Source organism: Clupea harengus, chromosome 2 (assembly GCF_900700415.2).
Source record: "Clupea harengus chromosome 2, Ch_v2.0.2, whole genome shotgun sequence".
Classification (NCBI taxonomy): Eukaryota; Metazoa; Chordata; class Actinopteri; order Clupeiformes; family Clupeidae; genus Clupea; species Clupea harengus.
In genome coordinates, this window is record NC_045153.1 from 23,768,840 (window position 1) to 23,796,690 (window position 27,851).

General features: G+C 44.7%; 1 protein-coding gene across 1 annotated transcript in view; it reads right to left on the reverse strand.

Annotated features, from left to right (window-relative positions):
* Nucleotides 1–27,851, reverse strand: part of thsd7ba (thrombospondin, type I, domain containing 7Ba) — a 119,335-nt gene that overhangs the window by 15,922 nt on the left and 75,562 nt on the right. Inside the window, exons 9-16 of the mRNA XM_042709366.1 lie at nt 24,163–24,369; nt 22,734–22,977; nt 18,489–18,604; nt 17,460–17,592; nt 17,215–17,318; nt 10,691–10,882; nt 6,906–7,172; nt 6,453–6,631 (exon numbers count right to left, since the gene is read on the reverse strand). Coding sequence (XP_042565300.1) covers nt 6,453–6,631; nt 6,906–7,172; nt 10,691–10,882; nt 17,215–17,318; nt 17,460–17,592; nt 18,489–18,604; nt 22,734–22,977; nt 24,163–24,369 — 1,442 coding nt within the window. The remainder of the gene's footprint in view (nt 1–6,452; nt 6,632–6,905; nt 7,173–10,690; nt 10,883–17,214; nt 17,319–17,459; nt 17,593–18,488; nt 18,605–22,733; nt 22,978–24,162; nt 24,370–27,851) is intronic.

Consider the following 27,851-nt stretch of genomic DNA (forward strand, 5'->3'; position numbering starts at 1 on the left):
TCGCTCCTCAGTTCCTCTGAGAGCTTTTAACAAAATGAGATGTCCTTCATGACGTCTGTCTTTGAACAACTTCCGTGGCACATGCTGGAGGACAAAGGAACAGCACGTAGAAAGCAGGCAAATTATGAATTGGAATCCACTATGTAGTCTTTTTTCTGCTTTAGAATATTGGGAGCAACATATTTATTTTTACGATACAAGACAACAGTTAGTTACAAAAGACCAACTGATAACTATATGTTGATTTACCATACAGTTTGCTTATTTTTCTACTGCCGTTGTTTCACTCACACTTTATTTTTGCAGATTTTGCGAAAACCCACTCATTTTTCCATAGGGATTTTTTTTCTTTGGAACCAGGAAGTGTTCAAATGCTAACAATAAAAACTACAAACGTTTGGTAGACTTGCAGACCCTATTGCCAAGCCTGGACAATAGCAGCAACTCTGAAAGGAGGAGAGACTTTCTACTGTAAAGTCAGGCGAAGAACACAACCTGTGCGAGAGCAGACAGATGAAACCATAGTCGTGTCACTGCAGAGGCAAAATCCGCAATCATCATACATTTCAGCGTAGAAAAGCAACGGCAAGTTACAGCCCTGTAAGAGGCAGATATGGCAGCTGAATGCCAAAGCTCCTCTGAAAACTGTAACTGAAATAACTCTCCTCCTGGCATGGCCCAAGGTAAAGTAACCTCACTTCAAACTATTGCAGGCGATGTTTACTATTTGAAATTGAGCGGAGCAAATAACCCACAGAGCCACTTGGAGAGGCTCTCATGCACGACCTTAGGGGCTGAATTCTATAGCTCTTGGAAAATGGCTGCCCCTCATCATGTAAAGCCTTGTGTGTAGAGCTCTCTTAGAAGAGGCAAGCTCCATTAAGTTTGTGGTTAAAATTGGATTTCAAAAGCACAGATGACCTTTTTTTCCTTCCTCTAAAAGAAAACAAGGGGGATTCCATCGTTGTCAGATGATGAGAGGACGTTTATTATTCCTCTTTGGCACCCTCGCTGTTTTGTTATTCTAATCAGTTGATGAAACCACAGCTAACCTTTGCAACAGAGCTAAACGGCGCAGGCCATCTGGGCAACTGAAGGACTTTGACAAACCTGGAGAGCTTCCAAAAGCCAATTGAGCTTCACCCCACCAGGGACTGTCTGAGCAATATGCATATTTTGCAGGGAGGTTGAAATGAAAAAAAAAGGACACCTTTCCTTGGCTGGTCAGTGGGCTAGGAGTTTAATCCACATGTGTGTGTCCTGCCCTTGAATCACACCTTCCTCTGTTAAATACAGGAGAGGCAGCAGACAGCTCCTGTAATTCAAACCATCCAGGCAGAAAAGTGCTGTTCTTTTTAGAGCCCATAAAGGGAGGTAATCTAGACACTTTAATTCCCTATAAGACTTTGCATATAAGTCCATTACAACCCTTATTGAGCATATTATGAAGGTACAAGTACTACCAGGCTGTGCAGAATGTCTGAGAATTTTTGTGTGTGGGGGAAAAAAAAAAGAGCAGGAGAGAAATTGCCGATGACCCAAAAACATTGGCACTTTCATCTAGGAAAGTGGGTAATCACCAAGAATGGCTCTGTTTGGCAGAAACATTTGCAGAATGTCTGTGGATTCCTAGTGATGAACAGTTCTTACCCCACAACAAACACAATCCTTCCTCTCCTCCTTGACACTCTGACTTGAGCAAGGTGTGTCGGCTCAGAGGTGGGAGGATGCTACAGGGGTTTGGGCCAGGGTTGCATCTCTTTCTTTCCCTTTCCCTCCTACATGCTTTAACATGAGAGAGATGCTCTCTGATGCGCAATATGACTAATCACAGTTGAAAAGCTAAATTGGGTGCAGCAGATGAATAACAAATCCACCCGCCTCAGACAAATTCGCCGCCACAGAAGTGCTCGGCGAAACCGCTGAGGGCCACTCGTTAATGAAAAAGAGCTTTAGCCCAAATCAAAACATCAATCTCACCATCTATTTGCAAGCATGTTCCCCCCTCTAAACAAATCAAAAAGTCAACAAACTGACAGGGGACATCTCATTCACCTACTCACTCAGTGCATACCCCCCACCACCACCACATTCATGCTCGCAAATGGCAGATCAAAACCCAGAGAAGCATAAATGGAAAACATATTGATTTTGCTGCATTCAATAAAATGAGACGCGATTGTTTCTGGGCCAAGCGGGCAGAGCGCCGTTGACGCCACTGAGCAGAAAGCCGGCCTGGCAGGGACGCATTCGGCCGCCATGCTGCACGCGTCCATCTCGATGGCTAAGCTCGGCACCAATTATAGAGACGGAGAGCACAACAACAAGAACAAGCTGCACTCATGCTGGCCTCGCTGCTGCCTAGCTCTTGTTTTTTTCCATGTGGGAAACATGTCGGCCCCTGTTTAGCCTCAACCCACCCTTTTATGTTGCCATGAAAAACATTTCAATTGCATCCCACAATAATGGTCCATAAAAAGTGCCGACATATGAAATTACTGTGACGTTACTATGTTTTGCGAGTTGTAGCACTCACCACAAATTATCATAGAATGTATGTACCGGAATGCTGTGATAAAACAATCAACATTGGACAGCAGCTCTGAAGGGCAGATTATCTTGATTACAGAATTAAAATAAATTCTGTCAACAAATGCCATCGTTAAAAAAGTGCTTCTGTACACCTCTCTGGAGTGGTGTTGTGGCTTTGTGAGAGGCTCCCGTGCTAAAATACAGGTCTGACAGAGACAGTCTTTTTTTTATTGCGCACAACTGGCTCCTGAGTAAAGATTTATGGAGCCTGTTAAATTATGCAGTCCAGGCAAGCCCAGTCTCCGCCGGTACCAGCCTGGTCCACTTCAGTGTCTGTGCGTGACGGCTGCCATATGGCACGAGGTGCCGAATGCGGGCAAGAGGAATGTGCGCCACGCGACAGGGCCAGAATCGTGCCCACAGCCCCAGGCGTTGGATGAGGAATAGCGCGTCTAACTGCAGTCAAGCCCGGAGAGGCTCTAGGGAGGACAATATCTGCTGCAACCCGTGGAAATAGCATCCTCACTTTGTCTTTATCTAGAACCTTCCGTGTGAGGTTAGAGAATCGCTGGTGGAAATTTTCGTGCAGGAAATGAAAGGTCTTCCGTTTAACATTCTCATTCTGATGCCACCATACGGATGAGTCCCTCATGAATAAGACTATGCACTTTGCCTGACACATTTGTCCACTCAAGTCTGTGAACTCAATCAAGGCATACTGTGGCATCCTCTATTTCCCTTACCAATGTGAAAGGAAAATAAAATAATGAATAGTGATCAATTAAAACACAATGAATGCATGATAGAATAATGAAATTACATGAATTTCAGGTGAAAATGCAGCACTATCAGGGTGAGGTGAGAAAGCAGTAATGTCTCTTTAATTTGTCTTTACGTGTCAAAACCTGCTGTCCTGCAGTGTGTCTTGATCATTGCACATGCACATCATTTCAACATGAGCAAAATTCTACGGATGTGGAGTGATAATTTATTCATTTCTTTCCCAAATGTATTTACCCTTAACAGATCACCTAATCACCACACAGGAGATAAGCAGATTTTAAGAATATGAATCGTTCGCCTGCAGAGGGCTGCATTGGGAGACCTTCGCTGAGGGAGTGGAACTCTGGCCTAATTGCATCAGTGCAAGCTGCAGGTGGAAGCCAGGTGTTCAGCGTCAGCAAGAAATCTACTAGCAGCAGCAAATAGAGTCGGCTGCAGCATTCAAATCCATTCAGAAATCTGCAGAAGCACATTCCATCTGACAATGGGATGGGATCAGGCTGGAGGAGGACTCAATCTGAGCCTACCTAGCTATACAAAACATGTCCTGAGTCAGATAAAAAAAATGCTTGAAACAAACAATAGACAGATACCAGTAGTGGAAGACAAACAACAAGGTTCCGCTGAACAGGAACAGCTGTTTATTGTGCTAAATCGAGGCAGAGACAATTGGCTGGTTGTGACATGCCACTCCAATCGGTGAATGCTTTTCCGTTATAAATAAACAATGAAGGCAGAGTGCTCTCGTGCTCTCTGACTCCTCAGCAGTGGCGGAAGCTCTCTCTGGGGATTCAATGGGGATGCCTGGAAGAGCAAAGCTTCTTTTTACAAAAACAGCAGCGCTACCTGACAATACTGTGCCTATGCTGGACGCAACTGCTTAATACCTGAAATCGTTGACCGTCAGGCTATTTTTAGTAAAGACCTCATTTTTTTTCCTGCAAGTATCCTCTTGGGCTATACAGCTTGCGTGTGAAGTGTTGTAAAGTTCATTTGGTCGGACGCTGTGGATGCGTTTTAAAATTCTGTGAAATGCTCCTGCGAGAAGTGCAATGGCCAGCTGAGACCTCTAACAGGTGGTCCAGTGAACGCAACGGTACATTTCCCCTCCTGTCTGTGGGGAGCTGAAGCGGACAGCAGTGGAGGGATATTCCACTGGTCCCTGCCTTTCCTTCCCCACGCCGTACTCCATTACTCCAACACCACTTGGACAGCTGTGTATGTCACATGTGAGAGGCCCAATATGGCCAGTCGCAAAATTAACGATGAGTGCTCATCTCCCCCTTTAAGGATTAGAAGGGCCATTATCGTAGGCAAAACTCTGATTTGGGTGGCAGACTATTAAAGGCCAGCTTAACAGAGGGCACATAAAGCTTGTTAGCGGGCACTTAACCATCTGTACACAAAGCTCCAGAAGAACGCATTTAAATATTTTTCACGCAGCCTGCCTCATCTGCATACTGACCTCTACAGACCGCCATGTCCTTTAAAACCCACTCAAGCATACACACCACATTTATAATACAATTTTCCTCTTTAAACCATGACCCTTTGGGGACCAAACTGTCACAAATATTCTGTGAGACGAATAAAAGTTTGCGTCTGTTGGAGCAAGGGTGGCCGCCTGTCCCTCCGCTTCCCTCTCTGGAGGCCCCAACTGATGTGGAGATGTTGAGTTGGCATTCTGCAGTAGGTCTTGTGCAGACACTGTAAACAGGCATCAGGCTCATTTACTGAATAATTAAATAAAAAATGAATGAAAACAAACAAACGCTGATATGGCCAGTGATGATTCAATCCATCCAGCTAATCACCATAATGTCTCAATAGGGATAAAAGTTTGGACCCAAACAGATTTAAAAATAGGGCCCAGGTTAAAAAAAAAGCTAAGAAAAAACAAAGTTTCCCTTTAAGTGCTTGGTGGAGATCACAGGCGTTCTATACAAATAAAACTGAGCTCACCAAGTTCTAAGCAGTAGTGCTGGCGTGGTTTCAAGAACTCGTTCCAATAATTGCTTTTGACTGCTGAGAAAATCAAAGCTGTTTGATATCCTCAGAAGAGCTGGTGGGGAGGGCCATCAACTCAGAAAGGGGTGGAGCTGCTGGTGCCATCAGAGATGGTCAGGGGCACAAGCACCTACTCACACCACCTCTTAACACATTTCACAGACTTCCACCAACTCTTTTTACCAATTTCACCAACTCTCAGTAAATCTCATCAACTCTCACCAACTGCATATGACTGAAGTAAACAGAAGCATAGTGTATGCATCAAATGGATGCCAGTGAGAAAGTAAGGGTCATGGCCTTATAAGAGTTAATTTAAACAAATAATGAGTCATTAATCCAATGGAGCAGTACTACACTGACTCTGTGGCACACATGTCAATTTATATTATAATCATTATGGCTCAAAATAAACATTTCTCTGCCAGTTGCAAACTTCTGTGTGGTAAACAAGAGGCGAGTGGTGACAGAAACCTGCCCTCTTCTCGCCTACATATTCTACCATTAGTGCAGGCACAATGACTTAGGAATCCATAAACCATTGTGCAGCTACTATAATTACACACTTCCCTCATTAGTGCTTTCTGGAAACCTGACGAATTCGATTCGGCCAAGAAAGACTCAATTTACCGAACAATACCTAACTACAGCGAGATAGGGTTTGTTTAGACTCCGCGTCAAGACTGAGGGGCATTTTTCATTGCCCTGTGCATAATGAAGTGAAAAGCATTGGAGTGAATGGAGGCAGTAAATTAAACATGGTTAGCTAATCAAAAGATAGCATTCTTCCTGTGGTTAACCATCACTTCTTTCTGCATGGCTAATAGCCTACAGTATGTTCACTGTTTGGATATATGTAACACCAAATTTAAGGCTTAGGCTATAGAAAGTTCCAGTATTAATCAGGAAATAATGAGAACAATTCAGTTAATCACTTGTAGTATTCCATTATCATCATAATTTTCATAATTATATAATTTCTTTACCACCAACCCCCCCTTTTACATCTTTTTTGCACAAAGATTATATGAAGAGGTCGTTAACATGGCACTTGAGACGTCTTTCTGTGTGACACTTTATGGCTCTACCCTCATTAAACAGTCTAGCTGGCACAGCACTGCACACCTCACCTGATTCTTCAGGTCCAGCTTGGGGCAGGGCCGCCCGCCGTTGAAGGGCTTCTCGCGCAGCCACTTCGACCTGACCTTCAGCCCGCTGCCGCAGGAGGTGCTGCAGGGCGACCAGGGCGACCAGTCGCTGAGCTTGCAGTCCAGCGGGCAGGGGATGTGGCAGTCCTCTTCCACGAAGCCTGGTGGGGGGTGGGGGGGGATTAAGCATGCCAATGATCAGAGCCGAGGCAGTGGCCGGGATCGAGCAGCCTCAACTAATCACTGGTGGGGGTTACACGAGGCCGCCCCCACGCCGAGACCTCCATCTCATTTACAGTGACACGGTGAGCCCGAGGGGAGCTCGCTATTTTGACTAATGACTTGGCCCCTGGCAGCGACGCGGTCTGGCTGCTCACGTGAGGAGTGGATGTGGGGGGGGGGACGAGGCGCGTGTGAGGGGTGACGCAGACCTACCTGACTCGCTGCACAGATCCGGGCGGACCAGATGGCCCCCCTGGTCCATGCAGGCCACGGCTCGGAACCGGAGGCCCTGCCCGCACTCCTTGGCGTCGCGTCGGGCCTGCCAGCCGTGGCGAGAGCCAGCCACCGGCACATCGTGCAGGATGCAGGACGACCAATTCCCGTAGGGCTGCGACACGTAGGCGTCACAGGGACATTCCTCGGTCTCCACCAGGGGGAAGAGGTCCTCGCGTTGGCAGCGCGGCCTCTTCCTGCTCCGGCCTACAGACAGGCAAATCACATTCTTAGTTTCAGCCCATCAAGGTGTTCATCACGAAGAAATGAAAAATAAGAGGAGATCTCCTCTATGGTCTGGATGGCTGTAACAGCTCTGAACCCCCTGTAAGGCAGGTACACCACAGGGACAGGACCATGTAATTTCGTTCCCTTAAATACTCTTACGGGTTCAAAATAAATGACTGGTTACATGACTCTCCACTCCGACAGGAGAGAGTTGTCAAATATTATTACAAATTTCCCCTGGGAGAGCTTAATACCCTATTTTGAGCAGACAGCGACACAAGATGCTTCAGGGGAAATCTGATGAGCAAACTGAATTTCTGCCCAGATGAAATCACATCTGGCTAGACATTTGTAGGACATGGCGCTCGTTTTCTGTCTGTCTGCCACTGCTTAGCATTTTTTCCTCATTATTGCCCTATGAATGACTGAGTCAGTCATGACCTGTACCAGTGGACAGGTTGAGGCAAACGTAATCACTTCATATTTCAGGCTGTATTTCATACACACACACACGGACACAGACAGACACACAGAAAGATGGACAGACGCACGCATACAAACATTAAAAAGTCAAAGATCTGTGTACCATCCTAATCTCATTTCACCAACAAGAGGAACATTTTTACATTTCTTCCACCATGAAATGAGTTTCTATTCTTCTCACTTCATTTTGTGACACAGTTGCAATTAGTGTGTTGCGTTTGTTTAACTTGTGTTCTATTGTGTTGAGATGGGGAGGTGGGGGAAGTGAGAGGGGGTGGGGGAAGTGAGAGGGGATGAGTGTGCATCCTCTGACACCTTGTCCATCATGTGGCCGGTGGGTAGGCAGCTTCATGGCCCTGTCAGCTGGCGTGTACACACAGCCAAACGCCGCTGACACCTGCAAAGCACCACTCCACCACTGTCAGCAGGAGAGCGGGCTGGAGGGGAACTCATTCTGTCAGAGCACTGCAGGGACTTTTTTCCCCCCCACCAGAACCTGAATAAATATGACACGCCGCTGGTGGCACATGGATGACGCATGGTGAGATATGGCATTACTCCTGCTAAGCCTGCAGTATGCCTATGGATGCCTCGTGCTGGTGTGAAGTGGAGCTGGAGATAATGCTTCGAGGCAAGTTACCCTCGGAGAGCACATTTAGATGCATTAACCCCCCACATGCACACACAACACACACACACAAACACACATTGACACACACAGAGACACACAAACACACACACACAAACAAAACACTGCGGAGGAGAGGGGGATGCTCCTGCTGCAGGGCCCAACAGGAAAGGGAAAACAAGAGAAATAAAAAAAAAGTCCTATTTTGTCCAGGCCAGATGGTGTAAGGGGGGGAGCAGCTTTTGCTTAAGTTCCTGGGCTGCTGTCCTCCACCTGCTCTGCCATCACGAGCTCGCGCTCTCTTGAAGCCTCGCGTCCATGGGTGTCCTCCAGCTTCCTGCTGACTCTCCAGCAGCCGCCACCTGTTTCTGCCGCTTGCTGCCGGCCCCGTCGCCAAAACAGACCTGGCTCTGTGGAATCGCTGTCAGCGTACCGGAGCCCCGGCGACAGTCTGTTTGCTCACCTCCATCTTTTGAGCGTGGGTACGTGCAAAAAAAAAACGCCCGCTCCCGCTGCCTTTACATAATTGATGAAGCCTCTTGACTGTACACCTGCTCGATATGATGCAATTGGTTAAAGATGCTGTGTTGGATTTTCCCCGTTTGCACATGTTTGTTCATCCTTCCAAATGTCTCTTCTCCAAATACTATGCAGTTTGCAGTGTGTTAGTTTAGAGCTGTGTTTTGACTGTTCTCTGTGTAGTGGCTGTGGTCTACTGTGAAGTACAGAGGAGCCAGCTAAAAATACTTTAGGCTGGTGTGGTAATGAAAAGCAATCAAGATGTGTGGCTGGCTTTTTTTTCTCCTGGGCCTAAAAAAAAAACCCTGCGATCTGCCTAATAACAAAAACCCTAGTCAATCCCTTGAAGACAGCTTTCTAATCGGGTTTTGAAATTGTTCACAGCAGGCCATCTTTGAATATGGAAAGGTCTGTCTTGGTGGGAAAACGGCCTTCAGCTCCTGCATAAGGGATGAACGACTCGCCCAGACGGGGGAGGTAAGCGAGCTGGTTAATGAAACTGCCTTCTGCCAGCAGCCCCCGTGCCTCCCCTATGCGCTCTCACCGCAAGCTCTCCCAGTAGTCCACTTAAAAGGCTCTCTCCGGCTGCTCTGCTTGTCCCTTTAGCGTAGACAGACTCTTTTGTCCGCTCCCTTAGGTAACTCTGTGCATCCATTTTAGTCCACCTTAGCCAACCGCCTGGCCTCTCTTTATGACGTTATCCCCCCTTCATCTTTTCTCTGGTGGGCATCAGCAATCGGGCTTGCTTTACATCTATTATAATTTCAGTGTGTTGAATTTTCTATTTTGGCAGAAATACTAGGTGTTTGTTAGGTGGCAAGGAGCTAAGATGATGTACAGGGACACTGGGTGCAGCTGGCTGCGACTAAACCGGCAATACCCACTGGAAATGTAGCCGAAAGAAGTGCGCGATGTCTTGTGTTTTCTTAAGGATCTTAAAGATGCGGCATGGTCAATTTATTCACTGCTCATCGCTGACAGTATAAAGGGGCAGCATCTGAGCCTTTCTGGTTCAGCGAGAGGGAGCCAAATGAACTGAGAGGGCAGAGCAAATGGGAGGATATTGCATATTGCTCAGTAGACTCCACCAAACACAGTGGGATAATTTACACTCTAAATGAAGAGCATTATGGATGAAGGCAGGGGAAATTTGCGAAAGCCTAAAGGCAACAAATCAGAAATTTATGAGGACAAATGGTACAATATCTGCCCCAGCGCAGCTACACACCATGTAATTCAGCCAAAAGGCTCTGTCATTTCCATTCAAATAAAGGGATTACAGTGATTCCAGGGGACCTGCTTTAAACCTGATGGGGGGGGGGGGGGGCGTGGAGAGGGGGATCGAGAGGATGAAGACAGTCAACTGCTCATCCCTGAGAGGGATAATATGGACACGTTTGACCTTATGTCATGTCAACACTCCCACAAGTTTGCCCTCCAGAGCTGCAAGAGCACCAGGAGGTTTGTGTGTGTGTGTGTGTGTGTGTGTGTGTGTGTGTGTGTGTGTGTGTGTGTGTGTGTGTGTGTGTGTGTGTGTGTGTGTGTGTGTGTGTGTGGTCCTCTTTGTGGTCCTGTCTGTGTAGTCAAGGTGTGAATAAACACTGTCCACGCTGTGTGTAAACTGTGAATGGTGCGCGCAGTGCCTTGTTTGTGGACTGTGAAGTGGAATTGAACTGTTCAACTGTAGCAGACAAAACAAACAGGAGTGCCTTCCCTGACCACCACCACAACCTTCTGTGTGTCATTGCCGTTACCACCTACTACAACCACAAACTGGCACATACTGATGGCTACAATGTGTTGGGGATGTTGGGGACAGGAGTAGGTGAACACAAAGAAAGGGTGAGAGCGGAGGTTGGCTACTCACCGGTGAGGGTGCGCTTTCGGCTGCGCGGGCCACCGCAGCCCGTGCACTCGGAGAACTTGGACCAGGAGCTGAAGGCACAGTCGTCCTTGCAGGGCACCCAGCAGGGCCTGAAGCGCTGGGGCATGGCGCCAGCCCAGCGCAGACAGCCGCCAATGGCCACCGGCTCCTCGTCCTCGCCCACGCAGCTCACGCCTGGGGAGGCACAGGTTGGAAAAGGGGGTGTCATTCGGATTACACGGCCCAGTTCAGACGCACACACACTCTATCCTTCCACCACCACCATCAACCCCCCGGCCAAACAAACCTCCCCACCGCTCATTACGCTCGGTGGGTCTGCATAAAAGCAGTGCACCAGTCACACACCACAGGCTGTTTACACGCGCTTGGATCTGCAGCATGGTGTTGATCCCCGGAAAATCAGCTTCTCTCCCCAACATCACATTAAAAGTCATACGGGGGGGGGGCTGTAACTTTGAACCTGGGGGCTATTTGCCCCATCCCCTCTCAGCCTGCAAGCAGCTTGTGCGTTTTGTGAGGGCTGGTAGATCTGAGCCGGGGACAGTAAAACGCGTTACTGCCAAGTTGTTTTCCTTTTCACCGCTGGCTTCAGATCCCCCCTCTTTGCCTCTTGAAATACTTCCCCGGCGCTCCCCCCTGCTAAGAGCAAGTAAATTATACGCTTGGCAAATGTGGATCTGCTTGTTACCTTTTCAGGAGAGTGATGCATCCATGCCACCCACAAGCCAATATGAGCTGTCTCTCCACCCTTCACAGCCAGAGCAGAGGGCTTCACTCATAGCCAGAGATTTGCCACTTAAATGATGACATGTTTTGACATGCCACTTAACCATGTAAGTCTCCCCACCAAGACTCCTATCTCAGAGAGTGGGACACTGGCCTACCCTTTCAACTTAAGTAAGCTGCTAGTAAAAATGCTCTTCGCTTCAAAGGAAAAATGCAGAATACTTCTTAAACACATAAAGGTGACTAAAACATATACAGGATATTATACAATCTATATATATATATATATACGTTTATATATATATACACTCTGTGAAGCGCCTTGAGACAATTTGATTGTTTTGGCGCTATATAAATAAAATTGAATTGAATACAGGATACCGTTAAAACAGTTCAAATAGCAGAACAAATGATGCGGTTAAAGCCACCCCACACTGATTACTGTACAAACCCATTACTGTAATCACAACATTATTGTCCAATGGCCTTTTCAAGATGATTCTCTACCTCAAATTGAATGGGCAGTATTCACTGGTTGAATCTAACACATACAGTCCACAGAGAAATGCTTGCAACTGCTCGCACCAAAGTCAGAATGAAGTGGGAGTCTTTGCGGGAGGATTTCACTCCATGTTGTGTTGTAAGTATGATTTCACTGCTTAGCTGCCACTTCTAAAAGATTAAAATTCAATTTGACTCCAGCCCTCTTGGGCAGCACCTTCCCTCGGGGACAGGGTTGTTTTTATCTTAATGCATGACACCCGTGATGCCTTTGAGCAGCACATTGATCTACAAACATACCTGTAACACATTGTATTGATCGCTATTTGACTTTTAAATTCTGCCATCTGACCAAATTGGCTAGGTTCTCCTCTCCACCACCAGCTAAATGTGGGGGTCCACAGTTGCGACGATCGATGGCTTTTGCATCGCAAAGCATCCTGTCACTGTGGTGTTCATCATTGATTTAATACAGCTTCCAGCATTTGACTTTGCTTTACAAACAATTTCGTCAAAGAATGTTTGTTTGTGTGTATGTATGACAATACTTGTATCTATTGTTGAATACGGTGTCTCGTCAATGAATGAATAGTGTGTGAGCTAGTCACGCCTAGAACAATGCATGTACAGTACATCTATAGTGTGTGAGCTAGTCACGCCTAGAGCAATGCATGTACAGTACATCTATAGTGTGTGAGCTAGTCACGCCTAGAACAATGCATGTACAGTACATCTATAGTGTGTGAGCTACTCACGCCTAGAACAATGCATGTACAGTACATCTATAGTGTGTGAGCTACGCACGTCTAGAACATGTATGCATGTACAGTACATCTATAGTGTGTGAGCGACGCATGTGTAGAACATGTTCAGTACATCTATAGTGTGTGAGCTACACACGTCTAGAACATGTATGCATGTACAGTAGATCTATAGTGTGTGAGCGACGCATGTGTAGAACATGTTCAGTACATCTATAGTGTGTGAGCTACACATGTCTAGAACATGTACAGTACATCTATAGTGTGTGAGCTACGCACGTCTAGAACATGTATGCATGTACAGTACATCTATAGTGTGTGAGCTACGCATGTCTAAAACATGTTCAGTACATCTATTGTGTGTGAGCTACGCATGTCTAGAACATGTACAGTACATCTATATTTGAATTGTGAAATGCCAGATGGAATGAGCTCATTTTCACCCCTGCTGCAGTCATTTCACAGTCACACTTCTTGGCATTTTGTCACTCGCTTTCGCTTTTTCTGTGTGAAATTTTTTGTGTGACTGTGCCCTTACCTGCGAAAGGTTGACAGTGGTGACATTCTCATTCAGAATGGAGGCCTCCCCATTTTTAGCACAATTATTTCCTCTTCCATTCCCCTCAGCAGCACCCTCTTTCATATTATCTTCCCTCCAAATCGTTAACATTTTATTCTTATCTCAGCTTGTGACAGGGATCATCTTTAATAATGTAGTTACTTACAAAGGTGCCAATGTTTGCTGACTGCACAAAAGGACATACCAGGGGAACTTTTCCCCTTTTCAAAGAGCTTGTCAAACTTCTCCCTCTGGGCTTTTCAATTCTCATTAAATCTACGGGGGCCAGGAATGAAAAGAATTTGTTAAGTCTGTTTCTCACCTTACCCCTATTCAATCCATCTCTCAGATTAGGCCGTGATTAAATGAAACGCACTGCATGGTGCTGTTTGAAGCTCCGTTTTTAGACACTGTGGTCAAAGCCCTGGACTAATTCTCTCTAGAGAATTTAATAAATTGGTCTGCCAGTGTTTATCTTTTTCATCAAACCAGATGTCTGTTGTCTCCCCTTTCAGCTTTGATCACTCCAAAACATTCATCTTTCTCAGTGTCTGGACGAAACGCTCCCAGATGCAAAGCCGCAGAATACTCAGTGGCCACAGTATGACTCAGCCACCACTGACCTTAACACATGCGATGACAGACCGCTAACCACTTGCATTTAGCTTATATTTCACACTTCAGCACATGTAAACCATTATATTTCTCAACACGGAACAGATGTGTTTATTTCTTTGAGTCCCTTTTTCTCCTCCCACTAAGAGAGAGCTCAAGATGTGTATTTTTCAGTTTGCTTAAGGAGTGGGCGATTATTATGGACACAAACAAGCGCTATTGCAGGTGGATTATGCATGATTGACTGCAGTGAGAGCCTCACGGTGTGCTAAGGGTCACATCCTAGCACACCTTGGAGGTGGCAGACGGGTTTTCTGTAATTCGCAGTTCTGGCATTGTTTTGAGGAGATGGATTTCGCACTGCCGCTAACTTCTGCAGAGGTGCCACTCTCGCTGGTTCATTGAGTGCAATTTAGTTTCTCTCCATCTCACTCTGCTGTTTATTCTCTGCTGTGCTGATGAAGCAAGTTCTTTCAACACAGCAAGACTTTCTCTCACTCGTTAATTTGCATCTCGCTTGTGGAGGGCTGCTGTCAAACTACTCGGCACACCTGAATGTTGGTTCAGTCAAATTAAAAAAATGTAGCCGCACCTTGGAATGTGCGAGGACAACGTCGCCAGACGATTATGCAGAACTATTTAGAAAGTGTTTGGATCAAATATACTGTAATACAGTAGTACAGTATAGTTTATGGTTATGACAATCATGACATGAACATTGTTGGTTTTGTTTTCCAGTAGGAACGTTATGCTGCATATGCATACTCTCTGGTTTATGCTCGTATCTTTGGAAACATAATCAATCCAGAGGTTTAGCAGTATAGGCTTTGGCTGTGTGCTGCTGAATAAAGCACAGTATCAGGGCAAAACGATGGCCCAGTATTAAGTCTAGACATTTTTTTGATATTCATGAATCAGTCAGATGGTAATGACGATGTGAACGTGAATGGAAATATATAACTAAAGCAAAGCTTTCTGTACACACATCTTTATAATGATTAGCTGAAAGAGCCATACCTGAAACTCTACGAAGAATAACGATACCAAAATGCATTAGTGCTTTTTTGGACATAGCAGAAAATAGGAGCTTTTAGATCCAATCTTGGATTCTCTTTGTTTGTTCCATAGACATATACTTGAAAGCTAGCCAGGTAAATGTTGTGAGAGGGTGCCCAAACTGTACCATTAGCATAACAATAAATTCCCCTGCAATCATTTTTTGTCTGTTTGCCTATTGACTATTACACTGAAACACCATCAAACACCAGACACTGCACTCATTGTATGACACAGACAGCACGGCCATTTCAGACGTCAAAATACTGGTTAAAAACACAGGCTTTGCTTTAGACAGCCAACATGCAGTCATTTATCTTCTGCCAAAGGGGTAACTGAGTAAACTTAAAATGGCCATTCAGATTTCTACAGCATATACATTTTAGAAGTGAAGCTCATGCTGTGAAATTAATCAGAGTATGGAAGGAACCTGATGGAAAATTCCATGGGGTTGAGTCTGACAGATGATCTATGATGGGGCACTGCCATTGTCCTAATGAAACCTTAAAGCTATGCCCGAAATAATTTTTCAGTCACACTCTGAAGAATCGCTGTGCGAAAACCTAGGCGGTACATATCAAAAAGTGAGACACCCAAGACAAGGGCGTTGAAAAAAGGGAAAAAATGAACCACCTTCAATCAATGTTTATAACCTTGAGACTCAAGGTAGGAAAGTCATTAATAGCATCTCCAGGGGATTCTAACAGCCCTCTGGATGCAGTTTTCGATTACTGGCCACCGGAGAAGGCCTGAGCCGGTATGAGGTTTTAACACCAGAGAAGGAGAGTGAATATGGTTGGGGCTGGCTTTCGCACCTCACCATGTGAGCCAAAACCTTGATACCAATAAGATGCAGACAAGTCAATGTCAACGTCAGTCTCCTTGTCTGAGACCTTGATGTCGGTTTGTGAGGCAGAGCTAGCTGCTCATCACAAGTGTGGCCTCTGCTGTGGTGTGTTTGGTTGTAATATTCTAACAGCGGCAAAATTATGATTTACTGTTTGCACTCTTCCATTGTTCTCCACTCATTATTTGGTATCACATGGACATTTGGATTTCAAAAAAAGATCTTGTTTGGAAACAAAACACCTGAGAAATTGTGATGCATCACTTCATTATTTTTAATGACTACACTCATATTTGGCAAAATGCCACGTTTATGAAACGCCACATTTAACTGTGCTGCTCCAATATTTCAAATAAATGGCAAAATGTTAACGAGTCAGTCAAACTCTAGTCGGCATGCTTGCAGTAATTTTAACGATCTGATTATTCCTTTGCCCATGTTTAAAAATTGATAGTGTTCAAGTCAGTGATGTGCAGAGCCACAGAGGAGCAGGGAGAAATAGATTCATTGACACTTAAGCCTTTGGTATACTTCAGATTCCCTAACACTAACAGATGTATTAACAGTTAAGCGTTTGGTATATTTCAGATTCACTAACACGCGTGTGGTATACCTCTGCGGACACAACTCGCCTACAGTCTCTGCACTGTGTGGATGGTGCAGATTTTGCTATCTGCACAGTCAGTACGGACTGTCCGTGCTGCGGCAAAATTTTGTGTCTGTACAGACTAGTCCGTATTGACTGTGCATGTGCGAAACTGAGCATGCAGTAGTTTGCATGCACGCAGTACAATAAGGTCGTAGTGAGCACGCGTTCAGCTGGTCCATATCCGCTTGTCCACAACAGCACAAAAACAAGTATACTTGGAACACAAATTGGTCTTAGATATATATGGACATCTGTGTTACTTTGTTCCAGGCTGAAATGTTCCAATTTAGACCTCGGGCTGCTAAATGATTCTGAGGGAGTGCAGATCCATCCATTAGCTTCACTGAAAAACAGTCTCTCGATTCCTGTTGTTCCTCAAGGACTTTTATAGGTCAGAACGGTAAGCACTGTTGTGAGGAGGAGAGGAATCATTCTAATGTACATAAAGAACGCGCAACAACATTAACATTTAATTGGAAGTCATTTTGGTTCTGCCGTGAACTTCAGGCCAGCGTAGCAGTTTCTCTTGTCAAAATGAGGAATATGATGCACTTTAACGGCGGCCATAAATCAGACCTGCTCCGGGGTCCCGTGCAGTGCACCTTTAGAGGCTTTAAAAATATGACAATATGACACAAACACACATAACACAAACACACATAACACATAACACAAACACAACACCACAGCTCACCGTGTCCGTTCCCACCTCCTGTGCTGGTTCTTGATGTTATCAGTGACACAATCGTATGTTCACAGCTACAAGGGCAGTTTCTTTTTTTCTCCGCTTACCTCGCACTTCCAGTCCTTTTCCGCACGCTTCTCCTGGCCCCGTTATCCCCTGTCTGACAGCATCTGGTACCAGAGTACAAGGGTGCCACTTATGAGTCCTCCATCTGTTCCCGGGATGGGCAGAAACAAGAGCACTCTTTAAAGTGATGCCTTGGGTAATGGGTGACAAAGAGCTGAGATATTTGAACATCACAAATAACCAGAGGAAAGCTCAGCAGGCCTAACCAGGCTCCCTGTGTGTTTACCTGAAGGATGGACAAACAGGAAGAGCCTCACAGTCCCTCTCTTCATACAGGGTGTCAGGACACTCTTGTCCACCATTGGCCGATCTCTGGATTATGGTCCTGTATCGTGACTGCGTGGGCATGGTTGCATTGACTGTCAAATGAAAGAAATCATAGCACATGATAATTAAAAAACAGCAAAAACCTGCTTGTCATTGGAAATGAAATGAAATAAAATAAATAAATTAAAACAAAGACTGCAATATATGTAGTCTTCATGCTTTGTGACCCTCCAATCTGCTCTCTGTATACGCGTCCAAGAGTGATCTAATGACTTAATTTGGCTCAGACTGAAAGGCTCATTACACCTAGCTAATTGAGAAACGCTGAAAATAGTGCAATTAAGTGTGTGATTACATCACTAGAGGATCCAACAGAGGTAGGCATCTCTGCAGATGGAGTAGCATTCAGTGAGGAAAAAATACAATTACATACTTATGTTAACTGCATTACCATATTGTTCAGAGACATTAAATATGTATCTCCACCTTTGTTAATCAGGAAAGTAATTGGCGATTATGAGCGCAGTGTATGTATGATTAAATTATATTTATATTTAGCAAATTGTGTCTTAAGGGAAAGTGGGAAAGCTATAGCAGTGCGCCTTTGCTTTGTCCGTTCTGAAGTGATGCCATTATAATATACAGGGCCCAGGCAGGTTATTCGGGATCATCATTACTGCTTTACTCAACCCCGACTGCACCCTCATATTTAATTCAACAGCATTTTCATTAGGAATGCAGAATAGGTCACTCCACAAACACTGCATTACAGACTTTCCTCGAAAAATTCTGTGACTAATCTTTTCATCCTCTTGAGAATAAAGGGAATTATTGAGTCAGAGGAGATTTGGAGGCAAAATGCTAAGCGTTGCACTTTTGTTTGAAGTCAGGCAAGATTATGACGGGTGGAGGGAGGGGAAGAGACACACACACAAAAAAAAAAGCCAAACTGCAGATGTCCTCATGTGGAGTCGTTCGGCTGAAGCACCTGGTAGACAGGTTGAAGGACAGGCTGTCCATTCGCTGAAGGGAGTCACCCTGCAGTCTGTCTTACAGGGGAGCAGACAGGGCCGGTCGGTGTCGGGACGGGCAGAGTCTGGACACCTGAATCAAAAACAGATATGAGGGAGGGGGAGGGAGAGACGGAGAAAAATGGAGAGAGATTGTGATCAATGATCCGCTGCCTGAGTGCTGGTAGCTGAGGAAGGTGTACTGTCCTTGACATTACAGAGTAGGCACCTCATCAGGGAATTGAGAGATGCCATCTATCCTGGTCACGCACTTACTAATGCAGATAAATGCAATGATTTGCCCTATATGGGTTTAACAAATGCATAAAGATGCACTTGAGCTGTCCAGACAAGACAGTAACCAAAGCTAAGGACAGACAGCATTGTTCTTAAAAGAAATGATGAATTGTGATTTCTTTCATATTTGATTATATAGAGGAAAACAGATGTACTGTATACATAAGATTCACAAAGGATATCACAAAAGAAAAGACAAGGGAGAAATGGATGGAGAGAGAAGAGAGAAAGAGCAATGCTGGTCTAAAGACTATCAAAACAAAACAAAAAAGTGAATTGTTGCTAGACACAGAGCATGTGCACACACACACACACACACACACACACACACACACACACACACACACACACACACACAAAAAGTCAAGATCGAAGTCCATGACACGGTCGCTAATTAAATCTGAAAAATCTGGAGTGTGGGAACAGTATACAAATGACTTTGTTTATACTTGGCACAATGACAGCAACCACCACAGTAAACAGCACATCCCACAAGAGTCAGAGAAAAGGGCATATGGTTTCAAAGATGCATATCCTTGTTTTCCCCTCAGCGCTATTTTCCTTTCAGACATGTATCGGATGAATTTGTTTAACCATTAGGCTGTACAATCAGCACCATGGTCTGTAAAGATCGTTTATTTTTTTCTTTGATGTTGTGTTATCAAGAGACTACATGTGATACTACTACTATTGCTGAATATTGGACATTAGTAAGATAATAGTATTACTGTTTCTCTGCTTCTGGCAGTATGATGTGATTTGCTGTCCATGTTAAAAGTAAAGGGACATTGTTAGTCGAGCTAACTTCATATAATAACACAATCAGTTTCTGTCTTGAATGCTGGTAAGGTAGCTCCTGTATTTTCCTGGCTGCATTCTAGTTGTATATCTACCTGCACTGCACAGTACTGTAGCCAACCTAATGAGTCGTTATTATAGCCTAGCACACATGGATAAAATCATATTTTACAACTCTCTTTTTTAGGGTATGCTTAGTCAAACTTCAAATTCCAGTTGGCTGTAATATAGCTACATGATGTATTATCTCATAGTAGACCATGCTGAATCTGAAAAATGAATGAAATAGTATATTCTATATTTCACCTCCAGTTCCCAGAATATACACAAGTTGGCTAAAATGCTGTATATATTTTAATGGATAAGCCCACTTTCAGATACACAGACATGCTAAAACTGCAGCTCGAACAAGAAATTGATCCAGACCTTCTCGAAAATCCACAAATGAACCACTTTGTCGATGAGTTGTGTTAGTAATGCAGTTCCTATGAACTGAAGGATTCAGATGAACTCATCAAAGACACAATTCATCTGATAGTTCATAGTGCCTCTTAATTCTTAATTCAAGAACGTGTTCCATCTCTGTGCATCATAGTTAGAGAAAAGCTCTCTCCAGAAAACTTCTCGAGGGGTGGACAAACTGCTCTGATTGCTCATCAACAGCTATGTCAGCTTTGAGAAAACAGCCCAGGACCAAGCCGCATCACAAATATAAACTTACCGCACTGCAAGAGGTAGGAGATTTCCTCTAAACATTTTCTTTAAAGCTGCCCCCTCTAAGCCCTCACCGCATGTGAGTGCTTTGATTTCACAAAAGTGTCAGAACCACACTGGTGTCAATCGCTGGAGGGATTCAGCTCTTGTAAAATAAAAAAAAGGCAATTTAAATGGCCGTGCAGCAGAAGAGCGTAGCCTCCTGCATTCACTCACTCCACACTCGAGAGCGCACCTTTGGCTCCGTAGGTCCCCCACGAACTCCCACGGACAGACCCAGAGTTGCGTGAGGGGCCACACCCTCGTTCCTTCACACGCCCACGCCTCAGCGGGCAGCGGGACGCAGAGGCGGTGAGGGGTTCAGCCAAGGCCAGGCCCCAGCATGGGTCCCCAAACCCCAGGGCCTCTTAGCCCCACGTAGAAGTGACATCAAAGGAGAGTGGGGATTTAAAACACACATACCCATTTTTTTTTTTGTCTTCACTGCGCTTGGTTTACAGCACGCTCGGGTGAAATGAGCCAATGGGCATGGTGATATAACACAGCCAAAGGAAGGGTAGGTACAGGATGGGATGGAAAATGCGAGAGGGAAAGGGGAAAAAGAGAAAGAGGAAGACAGAGAGAGAGAGAGGTGGATTGATTGCAGGAGATGAAAGATGAGTGGTCAGCACAAGTCTGCGAGAGTGGGAGAGGGGTGAGCATCCAAACCGACCTTCTTTTCAAAGGAACTCTAAAGACATAAAGGTTATTGATTCCAACGCCTGTTGAAAGGAGAATTTCTGTAACACTCCATAAGACAGTCAAAAAAAGCCACTAGTCTCATAACAACAATACCTATAAGTGATAGATAGGCATTTTTCTTCCAGTGAAACAATTGCCAGGAAGGAGAGAGAACGTTAAATAGTGAGCTTAAAAGTACAGGAAGGAGAGAGAACGTTAAAAAGTGAGCTTAGAAGCACGGCTGCTGGGGAAGTTGCCCGTAAAGCACTTTCATGTGTGAGTCAATAACAGAACAAACCTAGTTAAATAATTGATAAGTCTGATTACCTCAAGCTCAATATATTTTTCACGTAACACAGAGAAGGCCTTTCCCTCACCCACCGCTCCATTACTGGATTCCCTCAAGAAGGCGCATTATCAAAGTAAGCTGAATGTGTGTTTCCGCTCCACGCCAACATCTGCCCCACACTACACCTCCGTACTAACTAACAGTAAATAGAAGCACAACGAGCTTCACAAGAGACAGATGAACACTTCTCCTTGTATGAAAAGGTCAAAGAAGTAGCATGTCTCACCTTTGACCTCTCCAGCCTTTGAGTCTGGTACATACACTGGGCCATTCACATCATAATAATGCATAGTGTACCTCAGCAAAAGCCCTCTGAATAGCCCCCAATAGGCTTTGTACATTACACCATTACACATTTTCCAGGCCAGGCCAAACTAATACTGAGACACTGTAACACTGGGCTCTGTGCTATGCCATACAGCACCAAGACATTCATGAATCTTTCAAACTATAATACAATATACAGCCATTCCAACCCTAGGGTAACTGTACAATACTGGGTCACACTGTGTAATATGGAGCCCCCCTCTTTAAAGCGATTTATAATTGCATAACATGTGGAGTTGCTGTTGTTGTTGATGTTGTTGCTGCTGTTGTTGTGTGATGGGAGGGGGAGGAGGAACTAGTTTTGCTCCCACTGCCAAGGCTGTGTGGCAGCCTCCAGCCTCTTCTGTCTATAAACAATTCACAGGAATTAGGCCACTGCCATGTGAATGACGTGGCCAGAGTGATTAATAAGACCACCTACTCAGAGTATTATGGGTGGGCTGGAGAGATGCAAAATAAGAAAAATGATGTATGTCATAGAATTAAAATGGGATAATAACATAAATACAAATTTGAATTACAGTCCATGCACTTAATTCCCTTTGGAGGGATTATTTTTATGCTTGAAAATAAAAGGCCCCCTCTCTAGGTAAAATCGCCAAGATGGCTAACTAAAGAAATCAATAGAAATGGATGAACCTATAAATGAAATGTCCATGAGAAGCCCACAGAAATACAGCATGTATTAAAGGGCTGCTGGCTATAAAATGCTAATTAAAAGTCCAGAATTAAACTGCCTCTTTGCCTTTAAGATACAGTATTTTCAGATTTATACCAAGGGCTCCTTGACCATATTGTCAGCAGATGGATGACTTGCTCAGATCTACAAGATGACAAAATGGGAGCAGAAATCTTTGCAGTCGCAGTTACAGTATGCTCCATCTAAAAGACTATATTTAGAATTGAGGCAGTAGAGTCTAACATACTTATATGTTCCTCATGTCAAAATTCGTTCTTTATCTCAGTTGTCTACCGCTCCCACCACAGCTGCGGAGGGGGTCAGAATGTAATTTAGTACCTCTTAGGAATCACTGGTCCGATGTTCATTTTCATGCAGGTGGCTGTGCGGGTCTGGGTCCCTGCGGCGGCGGCGGCGGCGCACAAGGCCGTGCTGTTCCACTGGCTGGTGCCGTTGGCGCTGGCTGACGGGTCCTCAACACAGGGTTCCCAGGGCGAGGCCTCCCAGTAGAACACGATGCATGGATGGTCATTGCAAGACCTCCACTCCTCCAAAGCGGTGGCGGCTGGACACGCTTTCCCTCCTTGAGGTGAGACAGTCGACAGCACACACACACACACACACACACACACACACACACACACACACACACACACACACACACACACACACACACACACACACAAAAACAGCTATCAGGTAGAGAGCAGCTCGCTCGACCCTTTTACCGCTTTTCTTAAAAACCAGCTTGTACGCCTATGCTCATTAATTAGCCCATCGGAGTACGAATTCGGATATGAATACATCGGAACTGAGCCGAAAAGCAGGAAGGGATTATTACCTTGTTTTTGCCCTCCCCTGTATTGTAATTAGTAACCCTAAGTCACCGTGACATTGAATTGACATTCAGCCTTTTTCCCCATCGCACAATGACTTGGCGCTCAAGTAAGTGCTCCAGAATGTAAAATAACTACTTAGTGCGCAGATTGGGTGAATATTAATTAGGGATTGTCTGGCTAATAACAGCCTTCAGGTCTTTGGAGAATCTAAGGTTGGGAGGGATTTCCATATTTCTGCAGTGCAGTTTGTGTGTGTGCGAGTGTGTGTGTGTATGTGTGTGGTGTGCCTATGTGTGTATGTCAGAGACAGAGAGAGAAAGAGAGAAATAGAGAAAGAGAGAGAGAGAGAGAGAGTAGGATAGTGACATGAAGAGGAAGAGGAGGGAAGGAGGGAGCGTGAAGAGGAGAGAGTGGTAGAGATAGCAGGGGAGACAGAGAGAGGGGGAGAAGAGGAGAGATGGAGAGAGAGAGAGAGAGAGAGAGAGAGAGAGAGAGAGAGAATGCAGTGGGCAGGAGGCGTCCCCAGACTCAGGTGTATTTTTGTCTTAATTACACAGCTCTTCCTGCCATTTTATACAGGCCACACATGATTTATGCCACTGTTGCAGATCCTACCCAACAGCTGTTTGTACCGACTCGCTCTTTTCAGTGGCGCCACTCTGCCGGCACACAGATAACCAGCAATGAAAAGCCTCCGAAAGCTCAGAAAGGCCTTGCCTTAACTGCTAAAACAGCCATTAATTAATCACATTCGCTGGGATCTATGATGATGTCTATATTGTCGGTAAAAACACAGTAGAGCCTGCCAGCAAACACCCAACCAAACAGAACCGACTGCACCGGGGTGTGTGGGGGGGAGGTTAACACCGGTCAGGGGCTGTCGCTTTGTTGCTATTCCATCCTGATTAAGGTCACTCATCGGCGCTCACCTTCCCCCGGCAGCGCCAGGATGGTGCGCGTGCGACTCTGCTTGCCCTCGGTGGTTTTGGACGAGCAGGAGTGGGAGCACGGGGACCACCGCGACCAGGAGTCAACCACGCAGTCGCCGGCACAGGCCACCTCGCAGGCCACCTCGGTGGGGGGGGGCTCGTCCTCCTCCTCTGCCACCACGCAGAGCTCGCCAGGTACGCGCCTGCCTGCGAAGCCACAGGAGAGAACACAGATTGAGGGAGTTGAATGGCGTGCCGGCTAACAGGAAACGCGGTGGAACAAATGAGCCAGCTGAGCCTGTGCGATACTAGGCAGAGGCAGATACAACTGTAACAGTGAAAAACAGATGCACTTCATTATTTGGATTTAAGGCAAAGCGCAGAGCAGTGTGTGTGCATGTCTGAGCGGCATATGGCACGCATTGTGGAGATAAAGAATTACAGAGGTGTAAAATACCGAAATGAATGCATGTATTGTAGATAGTGTGCCGTAAATATTAATTTTACCATGTGCCACCATTTCAAAGTATGAAGGAGAATTGCTTTTATCTTTTTAATACCCCTCTGATGATCAGGCGAGTGTGACTGTTTTTCATCTCGAAATGAGAGATTCAAAGCTCAAACTCATTTCTTTTCTTCCATTTTTTTTGGTCGCCAGCCACTCGAAATGGAAAACACTCCGTCACATTCAATTTGAATTTCATTACATCTAATAAACATAATGGAGCATTATAAATTGCTATTCGGAAGTTGTTTCAGAGCTGTTCTGCACGAGTTTCAATAATCAAATGAATCAAAACCATAAAAAGTATCCATTAATTATATTAACAGCTGTTTTTCGGTACCATGTCATTGTGTGAGTGAGATGTGAGAAACACGTAGCAGTAATTTTTCCATTTTCCCCAAGTTGCAGTCATTTCTTATGTGTCAGCTGAACTGACTGCAAACAACCACCACAACAACACCCAAATGAATGACTCAAGCTTTAATCACCATTTATCCAATCTTAACTTTGCCTTTAAAATCTAATGGATGCTGATAGACGTAATGAAGCTAAATCAGTGTCTCTGGTAAATGTCAGCGTGTACTTTTTTTGGGGGAGCTTGAAAAATGCAGCAAAATGCTTGCAGAAATTGTAATGAACAGAAGAAAAATCACGCCTGAGGAAATTATGAAGAAATAGGCATATGCTATCAATTAAAACAAACACATAATTCATAAATATATGAATAGAGGTGTAAACAACACATGTGAAACAGCACTGCTGCCCTCGCAAATGTGATTGAATCATCCCCTCAAAGGCTGTCTTCATGGCAGAAACGTGACAAAAAGCATCTAAACCGGATTTGGAGAATTTGGTCTTTAACAAGATGCTTTCGCCACCTCTGTCGAACCCCCCTTGTCTTTGCCTTTTCAAAACTGTAGTTCAACAATACCATCCCCAGGGCAGATTTTGTTATCTTTTTATTCACTCTTTCTTTCTCTCTCTCTCTCTCTCTCTCTCTCTCTCTCGCCACTGAGAGGTGTCTCATGCCAGGAAGTAAGGGATGAGAGCAGGTGCTGTGCCTCATCAAGCAGAGCACCAGCGTACGGAATTCCCATCGGGGAGCAGCGATCCTCCACCCCCAGAGTCTAACGCCGTTGCCTCTGGAGTCATCAAAGCCAGGACAGCGAAGGGGAATGCACTTGGTGTGGAGGAGCGGAGCGGCGGAGGGGAAGGTGCCCTGGGCGACCACGTGGCGCTCTCTCTCTGCACTTCCTTGGGTTGGAAGATAACTGCAACTCCCTTGGAGAACGGAGAGCCTCCAAGCGCAAGTTAACAACGTGCGCACACCACTGACGGCTTCCCCTGCTTTCACTTTCGTCCTCTCACAACCTCTGCAAGTCAAAAAGGATTTATTCAACAGTCGAAGAAGAAACTTGTTTCTGATTGGCTGGTCACGTGTCCCATCATTTTTGAACATTAAGATCTCCTACAAAATGATGTGATCAAAAGCTCAATCACCATAGCAACAGTAAATAATGCTAACAGCTGACTGGGCAAGCCCTCCTCCTTAATGTGTTTTCTAAGTATGTGGCCAGTTCCGAGGAGAATGCTTGCTAAAAGCTTCCGCTTCCTTGGGAACAGAGTACTCTACATTTAAAGCATCCAAATCACTTACTCAAAGGATTCAAACTAATTCCTAACTATTCCAGAACAAGTTGCCCTTTACAAAAAACCCAACTATCAGCAGTTAAATATATTCCACAGTACTCAGGCAGTGCGATGCACACATTTATATAATTACACCTGAGGCTCTGAACTCACCCACTTCAGAGAGACGGTCTGGGAAAAGTTTCTACTGCAACCTTCACATGCAGATAAATGCTTCAAAGCTAGGGGTCATACTTTTGGCTGCAAATGACTTATGTCGCCTCACTTTCCCGAATCAATCCATATCTCCCGCAGCTCTGTGCAACAGACAAAACTGTACAAATTTGAAATGTACTGTATGTTTTGCCCCGGAGAACCACAGATAAAAATGTGCATGTAGATTACCTCAATTAACCCACACAGCCCACGCTGAGGGACCATCTCGACAGTTACAGCTCTTCTACTTTTTCTTGAACACACGCAGTGCAGTAATGGAGCTCGATCCCTTCTTTTCCATAAAACATATACTGTAGAAATGGACAATTACAGCAGTTACACCCACTTAGTTAGGCAAAGGTGTGGACGTAAATTGGACTGGATGATTGTACTTGTCGGTCTGACTGGCAACTGAATCACTGTACATACTGCGCAAAATACAGCAACATACACAGGCAATCATCTTGACATCAATCTTACGTACATTCTTGGTTATTTAGGAAAAATATAAAGTGTGTGCTCAAAGGCTGCCAAACAGATCAGCTCTGAAATAAAAACACAACCTTAAAAAACGCCAGAGCATTACTAGCAACTAAGTGTAAAATGTACAGTGTGGCGAGTAGGGCTGCAACTAACGATTATTTTGGTAATCGATTAATCTATCGACTATTTTTTCGATTAATCGACTAATCTAATGATTATTTCCCATAGCAAATAAAATAACGACTCAAAATGTTGGAATTTGAATTTCAAATGTATTTGAGTAACAAATGTAATCATCATAATACATGAATCAAATAGTAATACAAATTAAAGTGCAAATATGCTTTTAAAAGTAAAGAGAAAGTGCAATTAAAGTTTTAAAAGTAACTCAAATTAGCAATCAAGCCTCTGCAAGTGCAAAATAACGCAAGAATAACTGGGCTGCAAGTGACATTCAAATTCAACTTATGTAATATATTTTTTCCCCACAATCTTTTGTTTGAAGAATGCTAAGTGGAGGAGGTTAACTATTCAGAACAAACGAAAATACAGGCTACTCTGATAATTCACTGATTTACTACATTACACTTAACATAACTGAAATAGCGTTAGCAAGCATCCTCCATGAGACGTTCTGTTTTCCAACATGTAAGCTTAAACCTTACTATAAGTTATAGATATATCATATACAGTGTTTCCCCTAGGTTTACAGCTTTGAGGGGGGGGGGGGGGGGGGGGGGGGGGCACGGTGCGCGGCACGGTGCGGCCACCGACACAAACGCTTAAAGGAATCATGGTGTTCATGTGTTTCTTTTAATGACTTTAATAACTGATTAATAAACAAACATTAATTCAT